This window comes from Pungitius pungitius, chromosome 8 (genome assembly GCF_949316345.1).
Source record: "Pungitius pungitius chromosome 8, fPunPun2.1, whole genome shotgun sequence".
Taxonomy (NCBI): Eukaryota; Metazoa; Chordata; class Actinopteri; order Perciformes; family Gasterosteidae; genus Pungitius; species Pungitius pungitius.
In genome coordinates this window covers 797,203-816,035 of record NC_084907.1, presented here as the reverse complement: position 1 = coordinate 816,035, position 18,833 = coordinate 797,203, and the positions used below count along the sequence as shown (strand labels likewise).

General features: G+C 47.4%; 1 protein-coding gene across 3 annotated transcripts in view; it reads right to left on the bottom strand.

The window, feature by feature from the left end:
* slc12a5a (solute carrier family 12 member 5a) overlaps nt 1-18,833 on the bottom strand; it is an 84,161-nt gene that overhangs the window by 53,285 nt on the left and 12,043 nt on the right. Inside the window, exon 1 of one of the 3 annotated variants that reach the window (XM_037490736.2) lies at nt 2,898-3,197. The exons of the other annotated variants lie outside the window; for them this stretch is intronic. Within the exon in view, the coding sequence (XP_037346633.2) occupies nt 2,898-2,952 (55 nt within the window). The 5' untranslated portion in view covers nt 2,953-3,197. Of the gene's footprint in view, nt 1-2,897; nt 3,198-18,833 lie in introns of those variants that run through there. 3 annotated transcript variants of the gene reach the window in all.

Genomic DNA, 18,833 nt, shown 5'->3' with positions numbered 1-18,833 from the left:
CTTTTAGGTATATACCTTTAGATGCTTAGATACTTTTAAATGCCCATCTAATCCAACAGTGGCAATAATTCTAAATAATACTGCAGACTGAGGTGCACGTGGATCAGCGGTTTGCTGTTGGGCAGAATTCATGAGCAATATTAAATTATGCACACGATACGAAAAACAAGTCACCCATTGAACTGGAGCGAATAAACTGAACTGACACGTTAATGAGTAACTGAGTACGTAAATGAAAGACTGCAGACGGTAACAAACATTTGAAGATGGGGCGTGAAATCACTGGAGCTCGCTAACAACAACGCGGAGCAGCTCCTCTTAATAAACGACGAGTGTCTCAATGACGACATGAAAAAAATATCATTCTAGACCTGACAAGGAACCGGCTCTTCACTTCAGGTGTCCAACATGCTGCATCACAACACCTTTCAGACAGTAACAGCTTCCCATCAGAGCAGCGCGCAGATGGTTCACTGAAACTTTCAGCTCGTGATTGCATCCCACCTCCCTGCACCGCTGACAGATCTGAGGATAATTAACAATATGGTGGGAGAGCAACACAACAACAACATGTAAATCATGGGAACATGCATTCGCTTATTCCTATAAAACCTTTTTTTTAATTCATCTGAGAATATGAATGATACCTCTCATCTTTGCATGCTGATATTATATATGCATATAAATAAAGGTGCGCAGTGCGAAAACAAGCACCCTGATTGTGTGTAACTCTGCTCTCCTGCGCTGTGACCCAGCCATGTAATGAAGGCTATAAATCAGCACCTTGGACAGCGCTCCTGGATGCTGCACATGCTGCTGGAGTCAGGCGAGAGGGAGTGTGGGGGAGTGGGGGGGGGGGTTCAGCACCGGGGGGGAGCGGACAGCGACTGCCTCTGACAATCCTACTATAAAGCGGCGAAAAGCCCTCCCTATACAGCTGCCCTGCATAGTACTGATGACTAAACAGAGTTATTCAGGTTGTTGCACAGCTAGCTTAGCAGGCCTGTGTGTGTGTGTGTGTGTGTGTGTGTGTGTGTGTGTGTGTGTGTGTGTGTGTGTGTGTGTGTGTGTGTGTGTGTGTGTGTGTGTGTGTGTGAGAATAAGGTCCTATCCTGAGAGATGCTGCTACTGCGGAGTGACAAAAAAGATAGAGGGGTTGGGAGAGAGTGACAACAGGAACAGAGAGGCGTGTTTGAAGGAGGAGGAGGAGGTGCTGAGCACTTATCCGCCTCTCCGAGGGTCCCGACTCGACTCTGTTACACGTGAAGGTTACGTCTGCATCACCCCGGAAAAGATGAAAAGGGACAGCGTGGCGGATGAAAGACACGTCGAAATGAAGCAGGAGAAGGTGACGAGTCTCTCACACGACAGCGCGAGAGTCCGTTTCTACATGCGTGCTGACTTTGAAACTCCATCGAGGGCACGCATGGACGCATGGCCGCATGGACGCATGGACGCAAATGGTTGATTCGACGGTGGCACATAGAGACAAGTGATCTGGTTTAACAGTGATGTCGTGCTTGGTGCGCTGCCCTTGACGCTTTCCAATCGTCGCCCTTATAGACACAGTCATCCAACTCTGCCGGCGACCAACTCACAGCCGCTGCCCCCGTGCAGACCATTGTAACCCCCCCTCCCCCCACACACACACACACAGAGAGATGCCCGCATTAAGTTAAATATTTATGTTCCCAGCGCTGGTCTATTTTTATCATTAAGCCCTCACAGGTAGGAGAAGCAGCCCAGTGACTGTTCTCTCATCCGTAACCTGTCTATCCAGAGCATCCCTGAGAGCCCTGACAAACAGCAGGGAGATTGGTACCATAGCGCAGGATGGGAGACATGAAAGAGCAAGAGAGAAAAGCTGAAACAAATGTAGAGCGAAAGGAAAAAAGGAGGGCAGCGCAGGAGAGAGAGAGAGAGAGAGATGTGTGCGGAGCAACAAGAACCCTCAACATACAGCACACAGAAGGAGAACTCAATGCAAGCCGCAGACCTCGGAGGAGCTAAACGGCCTCCAGAAAGGTTCCCTGACCAAACTTATCTGGAACTTGAAGGGCGTTCATGCATGTGAACCACTCACAGGGATGCGTTCAGGTTCCGGATGGGACTGAGAAGGTGTCAGTGTACTGTGAGCTGTGCACGAAGCAGCAGCCCACAGGTTTCCCCCCCCCCACGAAGCCTGAAAGACTGGGATTGGATGGAGGGCCGATTTTGACAGCTGGGGGCGATGGGATTAGCAGCGATGGAGGCCGGGTATCTGTAATTCTGAGTGGCTGTGTGTGTGTGTACATGCCAGTGTGTGTGTGTGTGTGAGAACATGCACGTGCCCGTCCTGCGTGTCAACCCAGTGCCATATGTGGTGGGCGCATTTGTGTTTGCCATCTGAAAGACCAACCAGACGCCGAAAAGCGCTCTGTATTGTACAATCAAACACGCACCACGCACGCCTCGGTGTGTGTGTGCGAGTATTAATGTGTGTGTGCGTGTGTGTGTGTGTGTGCTGTAATGCCTTTACACCAAGCATCCACGGTAAGGAGTGAGCCCATTACTATTCCTGTCACAACAGCCTTGCAGTAGGAGCAGCAGCTGGGGAAGAAAGCGGGCGAATCCACTGTACAGTGCTGTAACACTCACACGCACACACACACACACACGCGCACACACACACACACGCGCACACACACTTCCTCTCCCCATGACGCCTCACTCAGATCAAACCCAAACGGGGCATGTTGCGTGCTTCACGAGGCTCTTCATGTGCCACACGTCTGCCCACGCCAACGCGCGGCACATCGACGTGTCTCTGGTCACCGTGGCGATGCCTGCTCTGTGTGTGTGTGTGTGTGTGCGTGTGTGTGTGCGTGTGACTGCGTGTGACACATCCCGTCACTCACCCTGGCTCTGCGCTCCCCCGTCTCCCTCCTCTGTGTCGGTCAGGTTGTTAAGCATCCCGGCTCCTCGGCGGCGGCGCTCCCTGCGCTCCACCCACTGTGATGCAGCCGCAGGAATCGCAGGGAAGCAGCGTAGAAAAAATGCCGGTGGGATCCTCCTCGCTCCGCGCTGCCCGTCGGATGCACCAAGAGAGAGGCAGCAGCAGAGAGAGAAGGATTTATTTTTTCTCCCTCCCTCTCTAGATCCTCCTCTTGACGTCTCTTCTCCGTGGCTTGTAAGCGTGACTCTCTCTCTCTCTCTCTCTACATGAGGAGGAGGAGGAGGAGGAGGAGGAGGCGGGGGGAAGCTGCAGGAGTTGGGTGATGATGGAGCGCCTCAAAGCTGCACACTTGCTCTCTCCCTCCTCCTTGTTGTTTTTTTGTCTTTTTTCCGCTCCTGATCTCGATCTCTCCCACTCACAGACAGCAAAAGCAAACACACTCACTCAGATGATGCTGCTCAGTCACTGTAGCTGCCAAAGTGATTGCACGTTCCAGCAGTAGTGTGATTACTTCTCGCTGCGCTCCCTCTCCCCCTCGGGGCTGTCAGACACAGAGGTGATTGGGGGACGTGGAGTTGATGGCGTCTGTCCACACAGGTGCGTTTTTTCTTCCTCCTGTCAGCTTCGCAATGAGCCGCCACGCTCCCTGCCTCCATCAAGGGGTGAACGAGCACTATTGACATCATCAGTACGCAGGTATGATAAACCTGGAGAGCCTCACACAGTGTGAGAACATGGCCACACAGCCATCAGTTCCTCCATCTGCACAGCAGGGTTCTCCATCCTTTCATTTGTGTGGAGATGCTGCACGGCTTCGAATAGGTCTCATGTCGATGGGTTCATTTGGACCTGGTACATTGTGTGCCGTGTGCAGACAGTCAGGGAGCTCCTGTTTCTATGTGCGTCCCGCCGGGTTGTGATCCAACACCGCAGATATGAAAGCAATTAGTCTTGGTTTTCGTCCTGGTAGCGCTGATGCACGGAATAGATTTCAACAAAAAGAGAGGGAGGAATAGTGCAGTGAATAAATATATCACAAACCAAACTGGTTTTGTCGAGGTACGATTACCGAGAAGAAGCGATACCGTGGCGATGCATTTCTCTGCTGAGCTGTGTGTGCGGATACGTTTGTGTCTCTTTGTTCATTAGCACTCGTGTCAGAGCCGGCTTGTTTGTTTGTAGCATCAGACACGCACAAATTGAATTATCCACGAGGGACGAGCCTTTACGTTGAAACACGCTCCGTGTACAGCGCGGAGTTCGAAGCAGGCGATCCGACTGCTTTAATGCGCATGAGCAGCATATCGGGCCGATAAGATGCCTTCACTGGAAACATCTCGTTGTTGGTTTTATTTTTAATGTTGAATTAGATTGAAATGTGTGTAATCAACAACAACACAATTGCATCATTTACTGTAATAATGGTTACTTTGCAGATGTACTTCATGGATGCCCATGTATAGCTGCGTTAAACCTCCTGAACAAATGATGAAAAGGTAATTTTAGATGACAACAGCTCAGAAAAGCAACTCAAGTTCTGCCGCTACACTAATGTTCTGCCGCTACACATCGTTTTTGAAGGAGCTGATCTATTCCGGCTCTCGATGCAAAGGTCGCTCCGCTGTTCTGCCTCAGGTGCTGCTGCGACATCGTGGCAGCAGCTGCTTACATTAAATCGGCCTACATCCATTACAGCCCCCACCTGTAGACTCGTACGTGTGTGAGGGAGCATCTGAGCAGGTTTGGTCTTAATGTAACGGCCCGGACTCCAAACACGTTCAATCCGCACGTTCTAACCCTCTGAACTCACTCTGTGAGGGAGCAGGCCCACAGGGACGGGAAAACATGCCTTTCTCACCAAATATGCAAAATAATGTATTGTTATACAGCAGGTACTATGAACAGGACTCCTTTATGACACCAATTACAACTTTCTATGTTATTATTACTTTAAAGACTGATGTATACCTCCCATGATTGAAATACCTCCTTGGCTATATATATATATATATATATATATATATATATATCTTTGTTAAGCTGATCTTGGATCAGTTGTTAACATGCTGCCAGTGCTGAGCTCGAAGGAGGAGAGGAAAGGAGGGAAAGCGACATGGTCACACAGGACAGGAGACAGGTGAGAACACGGAGCTATCAGGCAGATCACAAGGCCTGCGAGCCATTTAGAGAGAGAGGGAGTTGTGCACTTCATCCTTCTGCCAGTCACCGCCGCCGCTACACAAGTCCAACACAAAAAGCCAACGCAACATAAGCGATGGCGCCTGCACGTGGAGCGGAGATGTGATGATTGGACATGGACGCGTCTTTGTCCGGGTGCTGGTAACGAGGAGGACAAGCATCCAGGGGCCTGTTGGCACAGCGGCACTTTCACAATGAAGACAGTTACACTTCTCAAAATCAAAGAGAATGTGTTGATAAGGCACCGCTTCTAAAGGTCGATGCTGGGATGCATTTCTCATGTTATTTTTTTTAATCAAATAGACGCGAGGTGGCTTAAAAAGTCCTTCAAATAACACCAAAGAAAGGAACTACGACGTTATTGTGATGCGAGAGTCATATACAAAGGCTTTATGGAGACAAATTGAAACACAACTGTGCATTTTCTATGTTTCATTTCCTTATTTGTGTCAATTAAAGTTACGCGAGCCTAATGAAGGCCATTCAAATGGTTCTGAGGGCACTATTCTGTGCACGTACTCCTGAAGGCTTTCATTTCTTAAGCATCACGGCTCGCTGACCGCAGGATCTGGTCTACAAACAGGGTCCAGTTATTGGATCAGCACAAACCCTCATGAGGCTCAGACACCTTCTAGAGGAACATACTTGGTTGGTGTGTTTTCCTCAGACGACTACTTCCACTACCAATAGATCCCCTTGGAGAGAACAACTTTAAAAGGTTTTCCACAACAGAAACGAGGGGTTCAGGCTCCTTTAAATGTCATGAACTCAGAGCCGGAGCGAGGTAATCATTGATGAGTCATGTTTAACCAAACGGAACCATGCTGAGGTCATGGTGACCCGGTTCTCAAGAGCGTCCTGATGAAGCAGGGAAACTCATTCACTCCAAATACTTTTAATGACGACAGAGAAAAGGCCTTTTTTTAAGGTCCTGGTTGCTGACCCCTTGTGACCTTGTGTCAACGAAAGGAGCAAAGAGAAAGAGAAGAAGGACGATGAGAAGAAGAGAAGATGCAGCCGGGAGGCTCCACGGCGTGATGGTGGTGGAGCTTCCTCCAAACCTTCAACCATGCAAAAAGTAATGCAGGAGGCTTAAAACTAAAATAAAAATCAGCACTTTAATGTATTTTTGTCAGATGTGGGGTCTTAAAAAGAGACACCAACACGCTCATAAGAGTCCTTCAAGATTATCTTCAGGAACACAACGTCTAACTGTGTGTTATTTTCTGACTGATCAGTGAACACACACACACACACACACACACACACACACACACACGGGACATTGTGGACCGGGTCCAGGACGCGTGGAGGTGACCCTGCTGCCTCGTGGCTACGGGACGACGTGAGGAGGACGACCACTTCCAGCCTGCAGCGTCTCCTCGAGGGCTGCCAGCTTATTATGGTCTGTCTGAGCACCCGCAAACAAGGACACGCTGCATTTCACAGCATCTATCTGCCACAAAAAGAGTTAAGCCTCAACTGGAGAACTAGACTAAACTAAACTTTTAAAAGGTGTCATAAAGTTCTCAAATGAAACGTCATCTGTAAAATTCTGTCTGAATTTAATAAATCTAATAAATATGTGTGAGTGAGTGAAAATACAGACTCTTAATCCGTCAAACAAGTGAAATAAATCACAGAGAGAAACAGCTGAGTCAGCGTTGGACTCATCTGCCCCCCCCCCCATTCCCACTAATGCACCACACAACAGCTTTGTGGCACAATCGCACTGTAGGTGTGTGCGTTTTATGGTCAGTCTGCTCTGAATGTCCCATCTTTATTTGAAATGAAGCTGCTTTGGGATAAATGATGCATTTTGGTTTTGGCTCTCAGAAACCCGCTGGGATGGCTTTAAATAAAGTGACCCGGCGCGTTGCCCTGGTAACCCGAGCTCGGGGTTCAGGATGGAATCCTGGTGTCCGTCTGTCCAACATGGCGTCGCCACATTAAACAACGCGCTTACAGCCAGCGTGGGAGACGCTCTTCATGGATTGGACGCGCTCTCTGAGCGTGATTAACAAAGACGAGTGGCCAACGTGATGGAGGCACGAAAAGGTGGGGCAGCATCCATCAAGCTCCACCTCCGTCCTCTGCTACGGTTCCATCAGCATGGCCCCGCGTAGCGGAGCGCCTGCTACACGCCTGATGAGTCATTCATCCGAGGGTCGCCGGGGTCGGTCCGGAGGAAGGAGCCCCCCCCACGACCGGGCTGTGATGGTGAGACAGCCATGTGAAGATGTGCAGTGAGCAGATCCAAGCAGTGCGGCCATGATGCGACGCAGCAGATCCGGCCTTTAGTTTTATCTGAGGAGGCCCGCTGGTCGTCTCCCTCATCGCCTCCTCGCTCCACAGCGAGGCCATCGTGGTGGTGCACTGCATGCTGGACGTGTGGATCTGTGGGCCAGGTGTGTGTCGAGGACGTCTAATCCCCCAGAATCCAGACCCAAGTAAGAGCAGCGCCGAGCTGCAGGCGGTTGAGGAGGAGCGAGCAGGGTCCGGCTCGCACGGCGCCGCGCTTCACTTCAATCAATCGGCTGATGCTTTTTCCACGTTTAGTGACTAATGGGGACACCTTTACTGTCTAAATGCTAAATATTTAGCCATTAGCCAAAAGCTTTGAACGCCAACACAACACAACAGTATATAAAAAACTGCATGGACATTTATAGTCGTGTAGCTACATATCATAAAAAAGATAAATCAGCTGTTCTAATTATTGCAAATAAATATCTAAAGCCTGAATGAAACAGTTGGGGCTACTATATAGTATTTAAGCGTTTATTAAGTCAGGTTTTGGTCTTTCTGTAACCAACTGTACCTTCATTGTATTGTTGTATCTTCCTCGAAGCGTGTGTGTGCGTGTGTGTGTGTAGCTGATGAGGCCAGGGAGACTCTTGACATCCTCCCACATGCCAGTAAAAGGTAAACCTGACAGAACTATTGAGCCGCGGCGGCAGGCAGTCGTGAAGCGTTAGATAAAGATGTGGCGGCGTGATGCAGCTCGTGTGAGAGGCGGAGAAAGAAAGAAGACTCACACTGAGATATCTTTCAATTGCTTTTGGATGGAGTGGTATGTTAGTGTGTGTGGGGGGGCATGACCATTCCTGTACTGCTTCGCATTCGTCTCCACCCCCGCTCCATCCACCAGCGCTGCATTAATTCCCCTTTTCCCTCTACGTTTTCCATTTAAGCCACTGAGAGACGAGGGAGGGAGGACATGACCCACTTTCACTCCCTCCAAAGGAAACAGACGGAGAGGAAGAGAGGAAGTAATGAGGGCTCATCTCCATGCACGGACCTGCATGGCGTGGACACCGCCTCACTTTGGTCAAACCACCACTATATGCAGACGATCTCCTGTGACTCATCTCTGTATCCGGGCGCCTCGCCGACGTGATGCACGCTATTCAACAAACGATTATCATCGAGCACAAATTCTCTCCCTCCAACAGCCGCGTGTGTATTATGTAAAAATGTTAGACTTCATCTGCTTGCTGTGTACCTTCTGACGGCCTCCTACTGAAGACCGGAATCATTTGGATCAGTCTCAGTAAAAGATTTTCTTGGCCGTAATTCGTATTTTGTCGTCGTTTATTATCCGACCTCGGTGACCTCGTGGCAATTCCGTCCCTGAATTCATGATGTTTCCTTCACTGGCTCGTTTCCTCAGTGCACCTGCAGCTCTTCTGGGCTGCGGTGTCTAACTGGAACACACCTGACCCGGCCACGTAGGCTCTGTGCACCTAATAAAACCCACGCTGAGCTGCTGCGTGGACGTGAAGATCTGCAGGCAGCTCCTTCCTTGGAGGCTGCTTCACACACAACATCTGTCACGTCAGGAAGGAGCCACTTGACTGAGATGCAAAGGGTTTCAACACAAATCAATTTTTGGTTGGGGCTTCACAGAAACATGATCAGAGCTGGCAGCCATGTTTGGTCAGTTTTGTTGAGACGAAACGCAGTGGACGTTGTGTTAAAAATAGTTTGACGTGTTTTCTGTTTGAATCCCGTTCGGTTGTGTAACACGTGACGATATTCCGCCTGCCGGACTCAAGCCAGAAGGCAGCGCAGCGTTACTGTAAAATATGTGGGCTGTATGGTTTTTATAGACGCTTCACTGTTGCTGACGCTAATTTAGCGCACACACACACACACACACACACACACACACACACAAGCTCTCTGGAGCAGAAAGACTTTAATGTTGTAATTCGATGGTCTTGATGCTGAAGGTCCAGACTCAATGAAACAACAAGGGTCCAGTCAGTCAACTGAATTGTTACTGATCTCTTTCATGCTCTTAAGCAGTCACCATGTCACTGTAAGAGGGTCTGTTCTCATTCACAAAAACACTATTCAAAAAATCATCATTAAATGTACATTCAGATATGAAGATGTGTAAGTTAATAGCAGCTGTGTTGCATTCAGAGGTCGCAGGGCCTGGTTCATCCTCAAGGAACGAATGGTCAATTCAGGGAAGCTGCATCGTGGGTCATTTATTCACCGGTTTGGACGAGCATGAAGACAATATTCATGCATCCATAGTCAGGAAAATAAATATTCACAACTAGATGAGAAAAAAGTAGAAATTGAGAAGTGTTTCATCGGATTGTTGCAAAATTATTGAAATACATTCTCACCTCGATATTGAGTTTCAACCATTTAATGATAAAGATATATCAATATATTCATACTCACTTTGAAATTAAAATAGCCAAATTATGAAGCTGCCAATTATGCTCAAACCATCAGTAAATCAACACCCAATTCTGACACTTTTGTCTCCTTTTAATGTCTTGATTTGATTGTATGGATCTGCAGTCAGAGCATCAATCCCATAGTGACCCTTTACTGCACTCCAACAAAAACTGTATATTAGGGATTTCAACCAGCAGAGACTCGCGTACCTTTTTCGCCTTAATTACAGAGAACATCGAGCCTCGCTTGTTGTCTAATTAACTGCATCCTGGCAGATGCAGACATAAAATCCAACGGTTTCACTGAGCAAAACAAGGCGAGTACTTTGACTCCGGTATCATATTGGTGGTGTAAACAAATGTATGCGTCAGTACGTTCACTTTTTGGTTTTTATTTATTGAATTAAAAGCCCTCTATTGTGTGAGCATCATGCTGTTTTAGCTTATATTTAGTAATAACAATCCAAAGAGAAGATGGGCCCACTATCAAAGGGAGTCGTTTTTGGATCGGATCACTTTAATGTTGAACATCAAAACACACACACACACACACACACACACACACACACACACACACACACACACACACACACACACACACACACACACACACACACACACACACACACACACACACACACACACACACACACACACACACACACACACACACACACACACACACGTCAGGTGGGATCTGCCTGTAACCACTATTCCTCATAAAAAGGCCAGACCTGGTGTGCTTTGAAAAAAGGCCCCTGGTTTATCTGCTCTAAACTCATGAGGCACCAACAGGTCAACGATTACCAGATGGAAAGCTTTGTGACCAGAACTACAGGAAAGCGGCAGATCCAAAACACTACAGATCAAATCCCAGCAAAACCCTGTATGTGAGCAAAGCTAAAACCTGAAACAATGCTTATTACTTATTACTGAGTATGAGGAACTTTTCCTTCGTGCTATAAGGTCACATGTGTTCCTGGCGAAAGGTCATCTCATTACTGTTCTCACATTAAAGCAATCGGATTTCACTTCATGCCACATTGACCTTTGTTTCTATTTTGGTCCTAGAACCTATAGGCTAGCCCTCCACCAGCTGACATTTACACCACAAATGGCGCATTCTGCACTCGGAAGGGGTAACATGGAGGGGGGGGGGCTGAGAACATCATGTTGTGCTTGTCAGCCCGTTACACCCTGTGTGTGTACAGCAGGTGGAGGAGGGCCGTGGAGGGGAGCGAGCTGGTTCTGATGACTGGTAGACCGGTTCTGGCTCAGGCTGCTTGTCTTTGTGCAACATCGTCCCAAAATAAACACAGACTGAAACATCCCTTAGATCCGTGTTCCTTTGATCCAGTATTGGTGTCACTGTGGGTACAAGTTGACAAGCAGGTGACATTCGGTGAGCTTCCTGCCCTTTTACATCACTTTTATATCCCCCTTTACTATTAATGTGAGTTTGTCTTATTTTTACACCATGATGAAAGGGGAAATGATTGCATAATGAAAGCTCTACTCCGAGTCTTTGTGGATATTTTGAGCTGCTTTGGTTTACGGTGCAAAAGATAAGCAGCCAAAACACTTTAACTACTCAGAAAAACACTTCTGTGGCGTCTTAATTGGAAAATATCTCAGAACAAAAAGTCAAACAATCTGTTGTTGCACAAATGATGTTTAGTCTTGTGTTCTTACAGTTGGAAAATCAAGCATCGACACAAGGACACATTTGTTTGGGGTCCAAACCCCAAAAAGCCAGTTGGCCAGAAACGTCGGATCAATTGATTAAGTTCACCACAAAGTAGAATGTATTACTTCATTATTTGTAATTTGTGGCTTTCCCATCAAACCAAACCCTTAATATTTACATATAAAATTACAAAGTATATAACAAGGTGTAAGACAAGGTGTAAATAATGTGACAAAATGAAAGGGGTCAATAGAACTTAATGCTTTAGAACGAGTTCCAAGTCGTAGTGAAAGTTACTATCAGTAATGTAATCTCACACTAACGTGTAAAAAGCATCTTCTACTGTTGTGAAATGCTGAAATGGCTCTTAAAAAGGCTTTTGCTAAAGGCCATCCTTGATGACATCACAGAGGTCCATTACCTCGTGGGCCCAGTAAAACGTTTTAGATGAAGAGAACCTTTCGATCTGTCAAAGTCTTCGGAACCAGGCTGAGCTTATAATCTATTACATAATTCACTGGTGAGTGACCTGTCAGTCGCAGCTTAGAGAGTGAAACTCCTCGACCTTCACACAGGGGTCGGACGGGCCCAGGATCAACGTGCAGTACGGCCACACACCAGCAGGGGGCACCATCTCGTCCCACGGAGGGGAACGGTCTCATCTTCTCTCTAATTAACTGGCGATGGGAGTGGCCTGCACCACTGGAGGGACAACGTGATTGGATCAATTGACACCTCTGGCTTGTGATAGGTGATAAAGTCCTATTCTGAGTGGATAATGCAGAGGTAATCTGCCCTGTGGAGATGCCCATCGCTGCCGAGCCCCCACCCAACCCCACGTCCGCTAACAACAGATAATGAGATTACAGCTCGGCCCGTGGCTGATAGAATTAAGACTATATCAGGGAGGAAGATCATTTCAAGCTGGAGTCACACACACCGGGTGTGCGTCGCCTTACCTTTCCAGCAATGGACCCGTGTCCCGTGTCAGCGTCATTCGGGTTTTTCATGAAAGACGGTTATTTAAGAACCAGGATGAAACGCGTCAATAATGCTGTTGGTGTTGACATTTCTTTTATCAGATTTAGAACATTCTGCGTTTCCTGGCTGAGACCACAGCACTAATCTTAAAAGCCAATTTAAAGACCTAACTGTGGACTCTATGAAGTGAAGGGAAGTCCAGGCCGTCTCCCCACAGCGACCCACGTCCCAGGTGCTCATCCCACGCCCAGCGAGCACAGATCAAAGGAAGAGAGACGCAGCGGCGTGTTGTTGGTTCGAGGATTAACGGGTGCAGCAGAGATGGAGTCACGTCAGTCTAATGCTACACGTCCCTCGTGGAGATGGGCTCCACACACACACATGAAGAACTAAAGTAGTCTGGAGTGAAGATGACGAGAGGAAGAACATCGTGGGGTTGAAAGCACATGGAGCAAAGCTACTTTCTCCTCTATGAGCCAAGAATGGAACATGGAAATAGGACTCATGTGTTTCATTGAGTTCTACATGCATCCACGGAGTCTATTTTTAGATGTAGCTGCTCTTCGGGGGCCGCTGACAGTGAGCGTATTGGGGCGTTATCCTGAATGACTGATGGTGAACCAGGAGACACCTTCACACTGCTCTTACTTAAATAACAGATTAAATACTGGCAGAGGGATGTGCCGTTTATCGCGGTGCGTATTAGGGTCACCTCCAGATTAAAACTTTCCCATAATGTTATTCATTATGAACACAGCTTTACATCCACAGAATGTTAAGATGAAGAATGGATCCCAGTGGTGCTGCCAGGTCGGTGCATCAAGAACATTTCACAACATAAAGAGAAGATGAATGAATAGAATGTCATGTTTTACAGTGATGGTCCTCAGGAGAAAGATGGAACCCTGCTAGTAGATCAGCAGGTCCAGACAGAACCGAGTCTCTGCAGCAGCTCACACAGGCCCGAAAAGGGCCTCGAGGAGGGGGGAGGGGGGGGGGGGGGGTGGGGGGCGTCTCAAACTAACTTGAAATGAGGAAGAGTGAAAGTGACACAGTGAGGTCAGCCGGCGCCCGCAGCGTCACCTGTTCCCACCTGACACACTCAAACTGGTACAACCTCACAATCCAGCTGCTGACTCAGCAGCCAGCGGGGGGGGGGGGGGGGGGGGGGGGGTGACAGAGCGAGTGACTGAGCCACACGACGAGAAGGTAAGTGAATGTGAAGGGTGTTCGGTGGAAAGGACAGTTGGGAGGAGGGGGGGGGTTTGATGGAGACTCCTTCATGTTCTGGACAGGTGTCGCGTGGCTCCATTAGTCTCTAGTGGCGGCTGAAGGAACAACAGGAACAAGGTGTGTGCTGCACAGGCTCACAAACAGGTTGTTTAGAGACGGGCACGGCCTTTAGCTGATGTGAGCCTCTGGGTGTTATTAAATATTAACTTTGCTAATGGACTTAAATGGGGAATTAAAAAAAAAAGTGTTATAGCAGCCTGGAACTGCAGTAATGAGGCCCTGCCTCTCAGAGGACAACCTGTTTATTTGATGAGGAAAGAAAACTCAATGCAGATTAAATGGCATTGTGTCCTTGGATTTGATTTCATTCATGTCAAAAGAAGGAAAAGGGCTGCATACAACTAAATGTTTTATTCTAAATCAGTTTAAAAAAAGAATGGCTGCACTAGTGTGTATGTTTGCATACATTCTGCGTGTAAAGTGAACTTGATCAATTAGAACATGAGTGGTAAATAGCCACTTCATGGGTATATACACACTACCATTAGTTAGAGGAGGAGACTTAAGGAGACCTGAAGCCTCTGAAGCTATGGAAACACATCCTGGACCAATGAGGCTTTGGAGAGAGGCTCTCTGTGGTAGCCCTGCCATTCTAGTGTGTCTCCCCCATGTTAACTGGGATTGACTGCACCCCCCCCCCCCCCCCCATAAGAAGGATAAGCGGCTTTGAAGATGGATGGATTTCCACCGTACCAGTAAATGGTGATTTATGCTGTATGCGTTTATTATAGTGCATGACTAAACATGACTAAAGCACTCCCTTAGCCTACATGCACCTTCTACAGCTCTCCTCTTCGATGGGGGGGGGGGGGGGGGGGGGGACAACTACAATGAATTCAGACAATAAGGAGTTTGGGCAAATCTTTAGTTTCAAAATCTTTTCCTTTGTATTGTGTTGGGATCACTGATGGAAACATCGTCTCAGGGTGACAGTGGAACTGTGACTGAGGAGACGTGGACGGACTCCTGGCAGGACACAGGAGAGCAGAGCAGGAGATAGATGTTAGGAGAGAGAAGGGCGAGCGACTCACAGTAGGAGAAGGGGTAGAATAGGAAGGACGGGGGGGGAGCAGCAGGGGATTGGGGCTCTTGGTTAATGTGACGGACATGCTGGGTAAAAATAGCCCAGGGAAGCGGGGCAGGAGTCCTCCTTGATGAATAATACACGGCGGAGGAGGGCGGGGGGAAGGGTGCTCCTTCATTTACATTATAATTGAATTAATTACAGGAATCCTGCTTGCTCATTACCAATCTAGCCCCTGAAAACCAACAAATGTAGGCAGGTCCTTTCTATTAAACATGTTGTTTCCATCTGAAGCTTCTCTTTGGAGACCTGGGAGCATCCAGAGCTCTTTCTCTTTATCAAATATTTACACAGGGAGGAATGCGACGTATAACACACGTCCCCACACATCTGTCCAAGTGGGCACCAATACTGGTACATTCTGTTCTATAGGTGCAACGGGGAGGGGGGGGGCTCTGTTACCGGGGCGTCATGAGACACACGTGAATGTTCCAAGATGAACATTGGTAAATACTTAATTAAGCAATAAGGTACAAGAGGCTGTACTTTATCGTCCAATAATGTAACAGTTGGGGGGGGGGTTTTAGGCCCTCGAACTGTTCCATTATGAAAGAGAAAGTACAGCTTCAAGTACCTTGTTGCTTTTATGTCACGTCATCAGAGACATTATGAATAGTAAGAAAATAGCTGCCTTTCACCACAAAATAGTTGTAGCCACCAAACGTTGTGCATCACAAGTCCAGAGACAAATAGTCCCCTACGTTCATGTAAACAGCATCGTGTCCCTCACCCTCTCATTCATTCACATCATGACTCCACCTTAACGTCCGCCTGTAAAAGCTCACGTTGCCTCAAAAGGATCATTTGAGGGATTCGAGCTGAAAGCTAAAAGGTCAACTAACGGTCGCACAAAAACGTTACTCTGAGAGCAGTGATGTGGAACAATGGGGTCAATGTGAACTACTGTACATTACATGAATTCAAACTGGAACACACATCACAGCGTGTGTGTGTGTGTCACAGCAGAAAACATCAGTGGAGAAAGTGTAAAGCTAATCCATGTCAATATGAACAAAGACAACGTGCTTCAACCAGAGCTCCTTATCGAATGCTCTGCATTGTCTGAGTTCTACTTGTGGAGAATTGATTGCCAGCAGCATTATGCTGCTGAATGAGCTTGTTTACTCTGCTCAGCTTACAACAAATGATGGGGGAGCCGCTCAGTTCATTAGACATCAAAACAATGACTTTGTCTCAGTTAAAAAAAATCATGCTGCTGGTGTTGGACCATCTCACAAATTGACCAAGATTCTTTGCTCATTGTCAACATTTACACCCCTAATGCATCAGTACATAGATGTGCAAAATGCACTTAGCAATCCAAATGTTTTTAATAAAACTAATGTTTGTGTGCAGGTTCATGAGTAGATGGGTCTTTGAATACAGATGAAACGATGAAGCACTTAAAGATGGAGAGAATATATTCATGGTGTTGTTGGCTTCTTTAATCCACACCCGGTTGTTGCTAAATCATCAAATTCTCCTTATTCCCAATTATTCTCGGGAAAATGTTGTGGCTTAAAGACTTCAAAGACTTGGATGAAATCTATTGTGCAGGTCTATAGTACATGTGTGTGTGTGTGTGTGTGTGAAGAAGGATTTGAGAGGCTAAAAATGGACTTAAAGTGCAGCTTTTCTTGCTGGAAGTGAGAACAACATTCAAATATTTAAATGACAATGCTGGTGTGACTTTGACCACTTTTAGCAGAAGTTCGAGAAGAAAAAATGGCAGAATCCAAAGTTGAAACACAGGAATAAAGGGGTCAGAGGAGCTATGTAAAGCTATTTGTGTCTGCACAGAAAAACACATGAAGCTTGTTGATCGGAGCACAAAGGCCACAAGACGATGTGACGCTCTGCCGTTGCTTTTGTGGGCACACGGTGGTTTTTGGGGGGTTTACATGTGACTTGCATGACGTTCCCAAACCACGGGACGTGTGTCTGTCCCTCAGAGGCGTGGCGTGGAGGAGAAGAAGCCCGTCCACTACAAGATGTGTGTCCATGAAGCACGAAGGAACCCTTCCTGCGGGTTAGTTGGTTTCTAAACCCCAGTCTGTGTGTCTGCCCTGCGATTAACAGGCCTTCAAACCCCCCCCCCCCCCCCCCCCCCCCCCCCTTCACAGATAATGGCAAAGAGCAACGGGGTCGATCGATCGATGCTGGACAAGACGATTCCAATAACATGTAAGTGATCACTGTCCGTATTGTTCAAGGTGAACGTTCTGGTGGGGGGGGGGGGGGGAGCTTTTCTAAAGCAGGGGTGTAGCCCCCAGTGGACTTTTTAGGAAGAGCAGCTACTTTTATAGAAATGCAATTTTTTTACACTGAGCCAAGTGATCGGGCTTTGAGGTTTGAGATTCTGCATCTGGAATCACTCTGAATGCATCAAATCACAACATGTGGCCACACACACACACACACACACACACACACACACACACACACACACACACACACACACACACACACACACACACACACACACACACACACACACACACACACACACACACACACACACACACACACACACACACACACACACACACACACACACACACACACACACACGGTGAATAAAACTGATTAGATGTTCTATCCTGTTCCTGTTTCTATGCTGTGAAATCGATGGTTCTGTCACTCTTCTCATCTCAGAAGGATCCTGTGTGATTAGAGTCATATTTTATACACTAAACAAGAGGCAACGCCATCTCTGACAACTGACAAGTAAAAGACATGAGATGACAGATGAATAATTAACAGTTTTAATTCATGTGGGACCTTGAAATCTACTGCTTTAAAAAAAAAAAAAAAGCAACTGGACACCTTTGAAAAACCAGTTGATTTTCAGAGCCAATAACGAGCCGTGAAACGAACAGGCGCTCTGCTTACATCTGGACGCTGTAGTCACACCAACATCTGTCCTGGCCCTCGGCAGGGGAGGGGTCTTTTAGGGAAGGCGAGCTGATCGTATCAGCTGACCCCGGATGTGTACTGAACATCAAATCCTCTGCAGTAATTCCCCTCGCTGCTCCAAATACCAATCGAGAGCTGCCGGTTGCCATGGCAACGGCACTCCTGTCCAATACAGCAGGCGGTGGGTCTGCCATCCTGCACCGCTCCCCCCTTTCCTCTCGCTGTCTCCTCTTCCTCGCGGCTTCATCCTTTTGTGTGAATATCAGCGTGAGTGGTGGTTTTTATCTGCTGTGTGATTGGTGTCCTTAATGTTGTGTAAGTAGGGGTTTAGGGATTTGTGTTTATTTTTCCTGCCGTCTCCGTGTGATACGACGAGATGAGACGGAGAGACTTTGTGAGTTATCGGGTATCTGTTCACACTACTTTACACCAAGTATAATCCTCTCTTATTCTGGGGAGCAATGCGGTTCTGCTCATAGAATAGTGACTTATATAAACTGATATTGCATTAAATGCCTCCTCTCGAATGGATCCACACTTCACCAGACTGCCCTTTTCCACTTGGATGCTCGCGTGGCAGGCTGTGGTGCTGCCAGAGCTTCGCCTGCTTCCACTCCCACCACCACTCCCACAGTTCTGAATCATACTATTGATGACAGAAGAAACTAAAGGAAAATACTTGGTAGATTATTAAAAAAGGGTTGCAAAAACACGAGATATTTTAACTAGGTGCAGATTTTCTAAAAGGTATCATTTGACACACCATCTGCTTGTAATGAGTCTTTCTTGCTCACTCAGCACAGATTATGTCTGGACCTGGATTACTTTGATACACACACACACACGTTACATAACGTCGGAGGATCAGGAACGAACATCAACAGCAGCATGCGCCATGCTGATGTTTCCCAACCTTGGGGTCACGCTGGAACACAACAAGCAGGATGCTTCAGGGCTCCTGCTTAGAGGCCCCCGGGGATCCGTGGCCAAGAAAACAGAGCCACGTCTTAATCTTCTTTCACAGCTAAGCATATTTAG